The sequence below is a fragment of the Bufo bufo genome, chromosome 1, assembly GCF_905171765.1.
Source record: "Bufo bufo chromosome 1, aBufBuf1.1, whole genome shotgun sequence".
NCBI lineage: Eukaryota > Metazoa > Chordata > Amphibia > Anura > Bufonidae > Bufo > Bufo bufo.
Window position 1 is genome coordinate 582,296,439 of NC_053389.1, and position 15,569 is coordinate 582,312,007.

General features: G+C 45.0%; 1 protein-coding gene across 4 annotated transcripts in view; it reads left to right on the plus strand.

Annotated features, from left to right (window-relative positions):
• Nucleotides 1–3,690: 3,690 nt before the first annotated feature.
• Nucleotides 3,691–15,569, plus strand: part of IL15RA (interleukin 15 receptor subunit alpha) — an 84,575-nt gene continuing 72,696 nt past the window's right edge. For all 4 annotated transcript variants that reach the window (XM_040413339.1, XM_040413334.1, XM_040413338.1 and 1 more), the window contains exon 1: nucleotides 3,691–3,949. Coding sequence is in view for 3 of the 4 variants with exons in the window: in XM_040413334.1 (XP_040269268.1) it covers nucleotides 3,859–3,949 (91 nt within the window). In the remaining variant the exon portion in view is untranslated. The remainder of the gene's footprint in view (nucleotides 3,950–15,569) is intronic.

The window sequence follows — 15,569 nt, forward strand, 5'->3', positions numbered from 1 at the left end:
CTGCACTGAAGAGGACCCAATACTGACACCAGTACTCTCTGCTCTGCACTGAAGAGGACCCAATACTGACACCAGTACTCTCTGCTCTGCACTGATGAGGACCCAATACTGACACCAGTACTCTCTGCTCTGCACTGATGAGGACCCAATACTGACACCAGTACTCTCTGCTCTGCACTGAAGAGGACCCAATACTGACACCAGTACTCTCTGCTCTGCACTGATGAGGACCCAATACTGACACCAGTACTCTCTGCTCTGCACTGAAGAGGACCCAATACTGACACCAGTACTCTCTGCTCTGCACTGAAGAGGACCCAATACTGACACCAGTACTCTCTGCTCTGCACTGATGAGGACCCAATACTGACACCAGTACTCTCTGCTCTGCACTGATGAGGACCCAATACTGACACCAGTACTCTCTGCTCTGCACTGATGAGGTGCAATCACCCCGAAAAAGCTGTCTGCAAATGAGGTGCTGGCTTATTTAATATCCGAGTCATGTCTCAAGGCCTATTTCAAGGGTTGGACATTGACTTATAGGATAGCTGCCTTACATCTGGTGGCATTAGAGTCAGAGCTTGTTAAGAGCTCATTTGCCTCCCTTTCTTCTCAGAATTCCCTTTCTTAACAAACTTTGTCTCTAATGCCACCTGCTCTGCACTTGGAGCACGTATAGCCCAAAGATCTCCTCACGCTGACTAAGGTGCTCTTTCCCTAAGGAGAGATAGTACCCTCCAAATCCTGATTTATGCCTCTCACCAACTTAAAGGGCTTCTGTCACCCCACTAAACAGTTTTTTTTTTTTTTTGTTTTTTTTTGGTTACTTATAATGCCTATAATGCGATTTATGCATACATACTGTAATTAATCATTTTCGTTCAGCAGATTGTTAAAAACGTACTTTTAAAATATACAAATTACCTTGCTACCAGCAAGTAGGGCGGCTACTTGCTGGTAGCAGCCGCATCCTTCTATCCTAAAGACGCCCCCTCCGCATGTTGATTGACAGGGCCAGCGGACGGGATCTTTCTCTGGCTGGCCCTGTCTGCTATCAAGATCTCGCGTCTGCACCGTAACAGTATTCAGTCGGCGCAGGCGCACTGAGAGGAGGACGCTCGCTCGGCCGCTCCATCCCCAATGCGCCTGCGCCGATGATGTCACATCTACACCCGGCACAGGCGCATTGAGGAAGGAGCGACTGAGCGAGCGTCCTCCTCTCAGTGCGCCTGCGCCGACTGAAGACAGGTACGGCGCAGGCACCAGATTTTGAATGCAAACAGGGCCAGCAGAGAAAGATCCCGTCCGCTGGCCCTGTCGATCAGCATGTGGAGGGGGCGTCTTTAGGATAGGAGGATGCGGCTGCTACCAGCAAGTAGCCGCCCTACTTGCTGGTAGCAAGGTAATTTGCATATTTTAAAAGTAGGTTTTTAACAGAATCTGCTGAGCGAAAATGATTAATTACAGTATGTATGCATAAATCGCAGTATAGGGATTAAAAGTAACCAAAAAAAACAAAAACTGTTTAGTGGGGTGACAGAAGCCCTTTAAGCCAGTACTCTCTGCTCTGCACTGATGAGGGGCAATCGCCCTCAAACAGCTGTCTGCAGATGAGGTGCTGGCTTATTTAATATTCAAGTCATGTCTCAAGGCTTATTTAAAGGCTCAAACGTTGACTTATAGGATAGCTGCCTTACAGCTGGTGGCATCAGAGTAAGTGCTGATTTGCGTCCCTTTCTTCCCATAATTCCAGGAGCATGTATGGCCTATAAGTCTCCTCACACCGAATAAGGCGCTTTCCCCAAGGAGAGATGGTACCCCCAAATACATGCTGATGTTTGTTCTTCTGGCTGCTGCAGTGACATTTCTTGCACACATGTCAAAGCTTTAGCCAATCACTGGCTTCCTTGGTACTGCTGATACTAGTGATTGGCTGCATGGTAATCTGTGCCCCTGAAATGTCACCGCTGCTTCTAGGACCATGATGTCATCAGCAGTGAGGACCAGAGCGCATTGCTGGTTTTTAGAACGTGTACAGGGACTGTGCTCCCACTAGTTTGGCGGGAACCCACTCCTTATACTGAGTAGCCAACTTAACTTGCCTAACTTCATCAGAAATGAGCCCTATAAGCTAAACATATGGCGATGTCCCTTGTAAAACACAGAATCCTAAAGTGAGTTTATCAAATGCCCCTGTGGCTCTATATTCCTAAAAAAGCGGTTTATATCACCTGTCAATCACTTAAAAATGTGTCCAAGGGGACGTCTCATGTTGAAAGGTGCCCGGCTGCAGCCATCTCGTTTAGGTGCCCATCGCCGCCCTCCCTTTCATGCGATCCGCCTACCTCACGTCATCACTGCCTCTCTAACCACCGCTCGCTTCATCCAGATCCTGCCCGTGCGCACTAGGTATATCCTGATGCGCCCGTGCGCACTAGGTATATCCTGATGCGCCCGTGCGCACTAGGTATATCCTGATGCGCCCGTGCGCACTAGGTATATCCTGATGCGCCCGTGCGCACTAGGTATATCCTGATGCGCCCATGCGGACTACTGGCAGCGGCCTCGTATAGCGAAGTGCGCATGCGCCGGCCGGCGCACTTCGCTCGAACCTCCACTGACTGCCCTATTACAGCCCATCCCAGCCATCCAACCTCCTACAGCCTGGTTCAAAGCTCGCGGGATCTGGATGAAGCGAGCGGTGGTTAGAGAGGCAGTGATGACGTGAGGTAGGTGGATCGCATGAAAGGGAGGGCGGCAATTTCAGCTGAGAAGGCGGCGCTGGGCACCTAAACGAGATGGCTGCAGCCGGGCACCTTTCACCATGAGACGTCCCCTTGGACACATTTTTAAGTGATTGACAGGTGATATAAACTGCTTTTTTAGGAATACAGAGCCACAGGGGCATTTGATAAACTCACTTTAGGATTCTGTGTTTTACAAGGGACATCGCCATATGTTTAGCTTATAGGGCTCATTTCTGATGACAGAATCCCTTTAAATTCTCCAACCTGCATGCTGGATCTGCTAAGGGAAGCATACTGACATGTTGCCTTTTAGGAACATAGGAACTATACAAAATGACTAATTCCTAAATGGTCATTGCAATATTTTTGTAAAATCCCTTGAATTAAAGCTTAGAGGTTGTTCATCTTGCCTTTCTGACATCCCCCCCCCCCCCCCAACCCAACTCTAATTATCACAGCCTTAAAATACTAGAGTACTGTCAGTTGTGGAATGTCAGATCTCCCAAGTGTCCTTATTTTGGAGGGACAGTCCCTCTTTTTGACCCAAGTCCCTCTTTCCCTCTTTGCTCCATAAATGCCCCTCTTTTTGATCTGAAGTATAGATTTTCATTATTGCATTTACAATATTGATCCAGAAAGTGTTTGTCTGGTTCCTCTCTGTGTATTTGACCTCACCTTGTATATTGTTTCATTATTTGATGCAATTAGAATTTTAGAAATTTCAATATTCAGATAATTTTTGCTCTGTTTCGTAGGAGAAAACTATTGAAGTGTATGAATATGCAGGAAAAAATGGATCGTTCACGTCATGAAAGATAAGTGTCCCTCTTTGACTGTCTAAAAAGCTGGGAGGTATGGAATGTGACAAACTACACAGCCAAGCCACAGCAGAGGGGTTAAAGTGAAAGTGAAAGTATGAACTACACACGGAAAGCTTAGAGAGCTTTTCTACACACTCCATGGCTTGCAGGGCGGTAAATCATGCCTTCTCTCCAGAAGGCCCAGCTTTACCTTGGAAAGAGACTCACACGTGTGTACATGTGTAGTCCTTTGTGGCTACCCTCTGCAGAGTGCCACAGGCTACAAGCCAGGCGTCTTGCTGTGTCTCATGGCCAGGGCCCTGATTACAACAATTAGTCCTGTGCTCCTGATGATGGTGATTGTGCTCCAGATGTCCCTCTCTGCTGATAGTAACCAAGGTAAGAGGCGCAGTTTTACATTTGTGTTCTTTTCAGCTGGCAGTCTGTACTGTAAGGGTTAATGGCTTGTGCTATGCTCTGTTATCATGATCTTTTTAGTTATTACTATTAGAGATAAGCAAATTTCATGTTATGAAATTCATTCACACTTCGTTTGGTAGTAAAAGCAGATTTGCGTTATGGATTCCATTACCACGGACCATAACGCAATTCTATGACAGAATGCATAACGGAATGCCTTTAGAGGATCCGTCCTGTTTCCGTTATGCAGGAGAGGACTCCCCTGCATAAGGGAAACGGGATGGATCAGTTTTGCAGCCCATAGACTTCTATTATGAGGAATCAATAAAGGAATGCCTCTAAAGGGTATGCATTCTGTCATAGAATTGCGGTATGGTCCGCGGTAACGGAATCCATAACGCAATTCTGCTTTTACCACCAAATGAAGTGTGAACGAATTTCAAAATATAAAAAATTCGCTCATTTCTAATTACCATGTTTCTTACTGTCATTAAGTGGAAGTGTTTATGGAAGCTGCTGTGAGTGAGATTATGCAATTTAACCCTTTATCTACTGGAGGTATTTTTGCTCTTCATGAATATACCTGAGCATTTACTTACTGTGACAAGAATGAAATATACTAAGGGTCCATTCACACATCCGTGTGTGTTTTGCGGATCCACGGATCCGCAAAACACGGACATCGGCGATGTGCGTTCCGCATTTTGCGGACAGCACATCGCCGGCACTTAATAGAAAATGCCTATACTTGTCCACAATTGCGGACAAGAATAGGACATGTGCTGCCCCATAGAAATGAATGGGTCCGCAATTCCGTTCCGCATTTTGCGGATGTGTGAATGGACCCTTAAGCTAAGAAAATAGTGTACAAAATGAAAATATATTTTTAATGCAGGATCTATTTTTAATCCAGTGGTCCTCTTATAAGTACTGATGTTCAGGCTATTGGAAACAAACTAAGGGTGGGTTCACACTAGCGTTAGGGATTCCGTTATGGCTTTTTGTTATAACATGGTTATAACGGAAAATAACGGAATGCCCAGACAGAATGCAAAACGGAAACCTTTAAAAGGCATTCTGTTTGCTTTTCGTCCTAATAGAAGTATATGGGAATTATAACGCATCCGTCTGGGTCCCGTTATGCAAGACGAAAAACAAAGTTCTGTCCACAGGACTTTGTTTTCCTTCTTGAATAACGGGAACCAGACGGATCCGTTTTGATTCCCATAGACTTCTATTAGGACGGAAAACAAGCGGAATGCCTTTTAAAGGTTTCCGTTTTGCATTCCGTCATATTACAAGTCTATGGGCAGAAGAACGGATCCGTCCTTCCGTCTTATGGATTCTGTTATTTTCCGTTATAACCATGTTATAACGGAAAGCCATAATGGAATCCCTAACGCTAGTGTGAACCCACCCTGAGATTTCCTGATAATTCCCTGTGTAGGTGAGAGCTGCATTTAGATACAGCAATCACCTCCTCTGTATGGAGAAGTGCAATTATGACTACGATCGTTTTGTCCCCATAGATAATTATTGATCTGCTGTCCAGAAATTGAGATTTTTTAAATAAATTTTTTTTGCCAAAAAATACAGTCATCCAAAGAATGAGCATTTGTTGTGAGATGTCCTGTACCTTTACACAGACCAGTTAGGCTGGGTTCACATCAGCGTTCAGCCTTTCAGTTTTCCTGCTCCGAGAACGGAAAGGACAGATTCGGCACATAACTGAGCCGAACAGGGCCTACGGACCCCATTATAGTCTATAGTTATAGTTAGGTTTCCGCTGAGGAAGATTTTTTAAGCGGAGACAAAAGTCCTGCATGCGGGATGTTTGTCTCTGCTACAATTTGAATATTAGCAATATATTATGCAATAGTAAATTATATATATATATTAAACCCTAGCTCTGGTTTGGAGTACCAATATATGGTACAAACAGGCAGACATGGGAGAAATTTACTTCCTATAGCCCAGAGTCAGACTGGGGTTCCTTCAGTCCACCAGAGAAAAGTATTGTTGAGCCCCAATTTCTATTTCATCTATAAAGTCTAATAGGATTGGAATCAAAGATTTAGAAAGTTATTGGCTCCAAACGCACCTCCAAATGGCAGTCTTCTCCTGGGCCTTTGGGGTCCACTTTAATATCAGAGCCTAGGAATGCCAGAGGATCCTCTGGTACTCTGGTGGGCCAGTCGGACGCTGCTAGAGACCAGGAAATGTGATTTCCTAGCAGTATAAGTAATTCTATTAGTGAAGACGTATAAAAATAGCATATTGTGCAATTCATAAGCCAGGGAAGCCAAGAATGGAAGCATATTTCAAGCTGGGGATTTATATTCCTGGCAGAGTTGCCTGTTCACGGCAGAGCTAAACAGCTTCCGTGCCCTGTCATACAGTTTCCATGCACAGGCCTCTGTCGTGTACATGAGATCTTAGGCTGATATTCTAGATTTGACCACTCATTTTGCAGCATACATATGTTACATTATCATTTTGCTATGGATTTGCTACAGATTTAGTAGCAAAAGGTTAAAACTCCTATACAGTACAGACACCTATATAGTGCAGCAGGTAATACTTATGCCACTAAAAGAGCAATAGTACAGTAAAGATCTGACTGTGAGATATGTCTATTACTTTAGTATTAACTGTCAGTTTTATGTTTTTTACTGTGACATCATAGGTGAGAAGAGTAGTATGTTCAACATGGAAGCCATGAGCCACGTGCAGTCACTATACTAATGTTTCCTTTCCTCTTCTGGGCCAATATGGCTTTTAAAATGTTAAAATCTGAGTAGTTTTTGTTATATATCTGATTTGAATTGCCTTTCATGATGGAATCAATAAGATTGGATTCATACCAGTCCGTGTGTTGCAGTTTTTGATGTATTGTTTATTAGTGAAAGCTAGGTGAGTTCAAACAGACTTGTTGAAGATATTTCTGCAACTGTCATACCTTCTGAAGGGGCTTGAAGAAATCCATGTACTTGTAATGCACAACAGAGGGCGCTTGATCCTTACAGAAAACCTGTTACCATGAAAATACAAAGTTAACTGCAGGCAGTATGTTATAGAGCAGGATTCGCTAAGCAATTTGATATGTAGTTTTATGGGAAAAGATTCAGTAAAACTTGTAATTTATCCTTTTATATTCCTGCTCATTCTGGGTATTGAAGTCAGGGAGGCGGTCCTATCAGTGATTGACAGCTATCTCTGTATAAACAGTCATAGGGTGAAGGCTGTCAATCACTGATAGGACCGCCTCCCGGACTTCACAGTCCAGAATGAGGAGGAATATAAATGTATACAATTACAGAATCATTCCTCACAAAACTATATATCAATCTGCACAGCTAATCCGGTATATCCACTAACATTGCAGTTTCAATTTAGCAATACATGGGGATATATAGATATAGATATAGATATAGATATATATATATATATATATATATATATATATATATATATATATATATATATATATATATATATATATATATATATATATATATATATATATACACAGACCAAAACTTTGGACACACCTTCTCATTCAAAGAGTTTTCTTTATTTTCATGACTATGAAAATTGTAGATTCACACTGAAGGCATCAAAACTATGAATTAACACGTGGAATTATATACATAACAAACAAGTGTGAAACAACTGAAAATATGTCATATTCTAGGTTCTTCAAAGTATCCACCTTTTGCTTTGATTACTGCTTTGCACACTCTTGGCATTCTCTTGATGAGCTTCAAGAGGTAGTCCCCTGAAATGGTTTTCACTTCACAGGTGTGCCCTGTCAGGTTTAATAAGTGGGATTTCTTGCCTTATAAATGGGGTTGGGACCATCAGTTGCGTTGAGGAGAAGTCAGGTGGATACACAGCTGATAGTCCTACTGAATAGATTCCTAGAATTTGTATTATGGCAAGAAAAAAGCAGCTAAGTAAAGAAAAACGAGTGGCCATCATTACTTTAAGAAATGAAGGTCAGTCAGTCAGCCGAAAAATTGGGAAAACTTTGAAAGTAAGGGCTATTTGACCATGAAGGAGAGTGATGGGGTGCTGCGCCAGATGACCTGGCCTCCACAGTCACCGGACCTGAACCCAATCGAGATGGTTTGGTGTGAGCTGGACCGCAGAGTGAAGGCAAAAGGGCCAACAAGTGCTAAGCATCTCTGGGAACTCCTTCAAGACTGTTGGAAGACCATTTCAGGGGACTACCTCTTGAAGCTCATCAATAAAATGCCAAGAGTTTGCAAAGCAGTAATCAAAGCAAAAGGTGGCTACTTTGAAGAACCTAGAATATGACATATTTTCAGTTGTTTCACACTTGTTTGTTATGTATATAATTCCACATGTGTTAATTCATAGTTTTGATGCCTTCATAGTCATGAAAATAAAGAAAACTCTTTGAATGAGAAGGTGTGTCTAAACATTTGGTCTGTACTGTATATAGAAAAAGTCAATAATGGGATTTAAAGGTGTGTGTGTATGTATGTATGTATGTGTATGTGTATGTATATGTATATGTGTATATATATATATATATATATATATATATATATATATATATATATATATATATATATTAGGGTTGTCCCGATACCACTTTTTTAGGACCGAGTACAAGTACCGATACTTTTTTTCAAGTAGTCACCGATACCGAATACCGATACTTTTTTTAAATGTCATGTGACCGTTTTGGGGGATCTGTGGATGACGCACTGTCATGTGGGGGATCTGTGGATGGCACTGTTATGGGGGATCTGTGGATGGCACTGTTATGGGGATCTGTGGATGGCACTGTTATGGGGGATCTGTGGATGGCACTGTTATGGGGGATCTGTGGATGGCACTGTTATGGGGATCTGTGGATGGCACTGTTATGGGGGATCTGTGGATGGCACTGTTATGGGGGATCTGTGGATGGCGCTGTTATGGGGATCTGTGGATGGTGCTGTTATGGGGGATCTGTGGATGGCACTGTTATGGGGATCTGTGGATGGCACTGTTATGGGGGATCTGTGGATGGCACTGTTATGGGGGATCTGTGGATGGCACTGTTATGGGGGATCTGTGGATGGCGCTGTTATGGGGGATCTGTGGATGGCACTGTTATGGGGGATCTGTGGATGGCACTGTTATGGGGGATCTGTGGATGGCACTGTTATGGGGATCTGTGGATGGTACTGCTATGGGGTGGGATATCTGTGGATGGCATTGTTATGGGGTGGGGGGATCTGAGGATGGCATTGTTATTTGGTGGGGGATCTGTGGATGGTGCTGTTATAGGGGATCTGTGGATGGAACTGTTATGGGGAGGATCTGTGGATGACACTGCTATATGTCATCCACAGATCCCCCTCATAACAGTGTCCCCCAATACACCGGGCCCCGCCGCTCACCGAAGTATTTATAAACGTGAATCCTTATCCTGTTGTTAAGTTGAACTAACGCTGCGCTCTCCCATGTTCCCCTGTATCCCCCTGTATCTCCACAGCACTTACTTAAGCTTCCATAGCAGGCAGAGCGGACGGCACCAGTAACGTCACTCACTGACGTCGCGCGCCTGCTCCGCCTGCTTCACTCATAAAGTGGGCGGAGCAGACGCGCGACGTCAGTGAGTGACGTTACTGCTGCCGTCTGCTCTGCCTGCTATGGAAGCTTAAGTAAGTGCTGTGGGGATACAGGGGGGACATGGGAGAGGGCAGCGTTAGTTCAACTTAATAACAGGATAAGGATTCACGTTTATAAATACTTCGGTGAGCGGCGGGGCCCGGTGTAAGAGTACAGTGACTGCACCGGGCCCCGCCCATAGTTACGCCCATAGTATTCTATTTATGTATCGGGGCGGGGTATCGGCGGCTGAGTACCGCCGAGAAAACTCGGAATCGGTCCCGATACCGATACTAGTATCGGTATCGGGACAACCCTAATATATATATATATATATATATATATATATATATATATATATATATATTCAACTATATATTGATAATGTACCATAATGTGGTTATCAGGTGATAACTGTATACCACGAGGATCCTAACTAGTGTTGAGCGCGAATATTCGAAAAGCTAATTTTTATTGTGAATATCGGCACTGAGTCATGAGTAAGGGCTGAAATTGCATTGTGCCCGAAACATGTAGACTCTGCTTTCTGTACCTGGATTTTACTGATTATTGAATAAAAGCCTTCGGATTGCCACAAATACAAGCTGGACAAAACTAATATATACTATATTTTTTTTTTATACAAAATGCTAAAGCAATTAATATATAGAGCAGAGGAACAAAGAGGTGAAGACTGGCTGAAATATTGCCTTACAATGAGCGTTCCTCAGGCAATAGATCCACTCCCCCTCCATATTGAAGATGATGCACTTAGAAATAGAAGTCACGAGGATGTCTCTGCGCCGGGTACCAGTAAAATGAAGAGGAGCCAGCACCGAAAAGGAGAAGAGTAAATAAGAATTACTGTCCACTGCTACTCATCAAAAGGCGCAAAAAGAAGGTTACGAAGACACTGATCGGCACGAAGATGGAGAAAAGGGACTAAGACCAACCGCCACAATGGAAAGACACCCCGGGACAGACCGGACCAACGGACGATGGAGAAAACATCCATCACACATAATAGTGACTGCAAAGAGCTGTGCACTACAGGATATAAAGAAGCTGCTATTTCTAATGAAAATAAGCAGCTATTCCAAAAATCCAGTATTGATGAAAATCTGGCTTCAGGGGTTTGGATGGATGCAAATTTCCCCAATGATAATCATATTGCCAATTATAGAGATATAGATATCAAATCTCAAGTACCACTCCTGCCATTGAAAAAATGAGTGGAGTTAGCAAAGTGGCATTACATGCCAGATCTCACCTTTAGGTTTCCATTTACCCATACAAACAAAGGAAAAATTTGGAAAATTTAATACATTGATATTTTTTCACTATTTCCAAACAATAAGAAAAATAACAAAATTGACCAAAAAAATAAGACAAAGATGATAAAAAAAACAACAACAAATCTTTTTCACATGGATACAGACATTTTGCATATATGCTGCTGTCATGGGTGAAAAGCAGCCTAATTTTTGCAGTGGAATGTTTCAGTATATGGACTTCATACTTGAGGCATACCATCATTTTGTTGGGAATGCATGGAGTACATATGACAAAATGTACCGACAAAAACCAGCGGTATACCCATCCATGACATGGGGCTCAAAAGATGTTGGACTCTGGTTGAATCTCATGTTACCACAAAGAACAACTTTAAATAAAACTTATTTACCTAATACTACCTATTTGAATCAGTGTAAATGGTCTACAAATTGTAGATACAAACATGAGTGTTCATTTTGTAGCTGATCTCACCCTCTCTTCAAATGCTTCAAAAAACACTGAACGTATCACGCCAATAAAGAAAATAGTACAAAAATAAGTGACATCACTAAATAGGGTTGAGCGAACCCAAACTGTAAAGTTCGGGTTCGTACCGAACTTTAGGATTTTTGGACCCTGAACATTTCAGTAAAAGTTCGGGTTCGGGGTTCGTGATTTCTTGGTGCTTTTTGAAAGGCTGCAGAGCAGCCATGCCTACTAATGGCCTACTAATGGCATGGCTGTGATTGGCCAGTGCAGCATGTGACCCAGCCTCTATATAAGCTGGAGTCACGTAGCACTGCACGTCACTCTGCTGTGCTTAGTGTAGGGAGAGGAGGCTGCTGCTGTGAGGGAGAGAATAGGACAGAATAGGGAGAGAATAGGACAGAATCTTTAATCAGAACTGCACTCAGCGATCTACATAGATTTAGTTGTGTGGGTGCAGTGCACAATCTTTTTACCTTGCCTGAGCCCAGTGCTTTCTGCATCTGTGCTTTTGTGACATTTAAATCCAAGCTTGAAATACTGCAATAATAATCTGGTTTTAGAAAAACACCCTTTTTTGGCAATATCCTACATCTGGGGCCTCTGCCGCATTAGTCAGTGTGCAATTTAAGCTAGAAATACAGCTATAATTTTCTGGGTTTTAAAAAACACCCTTTTTGGGCAAAATATTACATTTTTCAGCCCTTGCTGCATCTGGACGTGTGAAATTCAAGCGTTATATACTGCTGTCATATTCTGTTAGTAAAAAAACACACTTTTTGGGCAAAATACTTAATATTGCATCCTTTGATGCATCTGTCATTGTGAGATACACCCTTTACATACTGCTGTGCTATTCTGGTATTAAATAAACACCCATTTTGGGCAAAAATCGTAATTTGCGGCCTAGTCTGCATCTGTACGTGTGAGATACACCATTTAGATACTGTTTTTCTATTCTGCTATTAAAAAAACACCCATTTAGGGCAAGATCCGGTCGTGGTGGTGCTGCTGGTGGAGCTACTGTTGCAGGGAGAGGACGTGGTCTATCTGTGCCAGCTACACGGACAAGTGAAACACCTTCCTCAGGTGCGAGTAGGCAACAGAACCGTCTCTACGACTGGTGAGGCCAGAACAAGTACAGGCGATAGTAGATTGGGTTGCTGACAGTGCCTCCAGTTGCTTCACATTGTCTCCCACCCAGTCTCCTGCTGAAAGATCAGAGTTGGCACCTGCAGCCGATGTCCATCAGTCTTTCACCTCACCCCCTTGCAAATCAGCCAAGCAGTGTGAGCCCCAAGTCATGCAGCAGTCTCTTCTGCTTTTTGATGACTCTGTTAGCAGGGTTTCCCAGGGCCATCCACCTAGCCCTGCCCCAGAAGTGGAAGAGATGCCCAACCACTTAAGTTTCAAGAGAAGTACATGGGAGGACCATCACAGCATCTCAGAGGATGACGAAACACAGGTGCCAACTGCTGGGGCTTTCTGCCGTGTGCAGACCGGCAAGGAGGGCAAGGGTGAAGACTGGGTGGAAGATAAGGTGGAGGACGATGAGGTCCTCGACCCCGCATGGAATCAAGTTCATGCGAGTGACCTGTGTAGTTCGGAGGAAGAGGCGGTGGTCGCACAGAGCCACCAGCACAGCAGAAGAGGGAGCAGGGTGCAAAAGCGGAGCGGCCGTCCCCTAGACAGTACGCCTGCTACTGCCCACCACAGCAAGGGACCGAGCACACCAAGGAGTTCCCTGGCGTGGCAGTTCTTCAGACAATGTGCTGACGACAAGACACAAGTGAGGCATAAATGTTCTCAACCTGAGCACAACCTGCATGACCAGGCATCTAAGTGCAAAGCACGAGCTACAGTGGAGTAGACTCCTCAAAAACAAAGAAAGGTCTCTGGCTCCTCCTGCTTCCTCTTCTGCTGCAGTCTCAGCCTATTCATCAACCTCTGGAGTGACAGTGGCACCTGCCACCCCGCAAAAAGAGGATCTGCCAGCAACACCACCACCTGGGCCACCAAGCATCTCCACAATGTCCCACGGAAGAATTCAGCTCTCCATCGCCCAAACACCCTACCCACTTGCGATCACTGGCCCTGAATGCCAGCATTTTAAAATTACTGTCTTTTGAAATGCTGTCATTGCGTCTGGTAGAGACGGAGAGCTTTAAAAGCCTTATGGCGGTGGCTGTCCCACAGTACGTCGTGCCCAGCCGCCACTACTTTTCAAGGCGAGCCATCCCTTCCCTGCACAACCAAGTGGTGGACAAAATCAGGTGTGCACTGCCCAACGCCATCTGTGGCAAGGTGCACCTCACTACGGATACGTGGACCAGTAAGCACGGTCAGGGACGTTATATCTCCATAACAGCACACTGGCGCATGTGCTGAATTTGGTGGTGCAGAGATTCCTTAAAAATTACCCCGATATGTCAGAGTTGCTGCATAAAGTGCGGGCCGTCTGTGCGCGCTTTCGGCGTTCTCACCCTGCTGCTGCTCGCCTGTCAGCGCTGCAGCGTAACTTCGGCCTTCCCGCTCACCGCCTCATATGCAATGTGCCCACAAGGTGGAACTCCACCTTGCACATGCTTGCCAGACTGTGCGAGCAGCAGCAGGCGATAGAGTTTTAGCTGCAGCACGCACGAGTGAGTCGCTCTGCGGAACAGCACCACTTCACCACCAAAGACTGGGCCTCCATGGGAAACCTGTGTTCCTTGTTGCACTGTTTCGAGTACTCCACCAACATGGCCAGTGCTGATAACGCCGTTCTCAGCGTTACTATCCCACTTTTATGCCTCCTTGAAAAAACACTGCTGGCGATGATGGAAGAGGATGTGGCACAGGAAGATGAGGAAGAGGGATAATTTCATAGGGTTTCAGCCAGTCATTCACAAGTGGCCCCGAGGGTGGGTTCCTGCACCCACAAACGCCAGGTACACAATTGTCCAGCCAGGGCACAGTTCTGGAGGATGACGAGATGGAGGAGGAACCATGTTCACAGCAGGGTGGCACCCAGACCAGCTCATGGCCATCACTGGTGGGTGGCTGGGGGGATACAGAGGACACAGACGATACACCTCCCACAGAGGACAGCTTTTCGTTGCCTCTGGGCAGCCTGGCACACATGAGCGATTACATGCTGTAGTGTCTCCGCAACGACCGCCGAGTTGCCCACATTCTAACGTGCTGATTACTGGGTGGCCACGCTGCTGGATCCCCTTTACAAGGACAACGTACCGTCCTTAATTCCCTCACTGAAGCGTGATCGTAAGATGCGCGAGTACAAGCGCACGCTGGTAGATGCGCTGCTGGTGGCAATCCCACCTGACAGCGGGGGCACAGTGGAAGCACAAGGCGAAGGCAGAGGAGGAGGAAGAGGTCGCTAACGCAGCTGGGGCACCGCCAGCACCTCAGAAGGCAGGGTTAGCATGGCCGAAATGTGGAAAAGCTTTGTCAGCACACCACAACAACCAGCACCACCAGCTGATATGGGACGTCTTAGCAGGAGGCAGAATTTCACCAACATGGTGGAGCAGTATGTGTGCACACGCCTACACATACTGAATGACGAGTCTGCCCCCTTCAACTTCTGAGTCTCTGTGACAGATCCATCTGTATAGGCCTATATTGCTGGTTCGTCTGTTTGCCTTCATTTCGCTGGATTTCCTGCCCGTATGCCCCTGTTCGTGTGTTTCCCCAAATACCGATTGGAACTACTGAACGGACGGCCACCCAGGAGAAGAGTGTGCTGCTAGTTAACCCAAATGGCCTCATTGTTCACAAAGGACTTGAACTAACTTGAACTCCTGGTCTAATGCGTGCCATTTTGGGATGTTAAATGTCTGTGTATTGAAAAGGGTTGTGACATTGTATGTTTAAACGGTGATGTCTGTTCTGTTGTCCCCACATGTGTATTGTGGTTACCCTCTGTCTTGAGAGATAATGGGATTACTCCTCAGGTCTCCAGGGCAGAGAGGAGGCGACCATGATGCATTGTGGGGGATGTATTGTCTCTGTAGTGCTGCATGTCTGTCCTGTGTCAGTCTCCATTCTGGTCCCCTAGGGGCGTGTCCACCAGATGGAGACCTGCATAAATACGGGTGGGTAGCCCTCAATAAAATTGATTCCTGTTTGACTTTCAAGACGGAGCTTGGTCTCGTTTGTGGAGGGATTTATTATTGGGACAGCGCTTTCGTATATTGCTAGCTGTGGA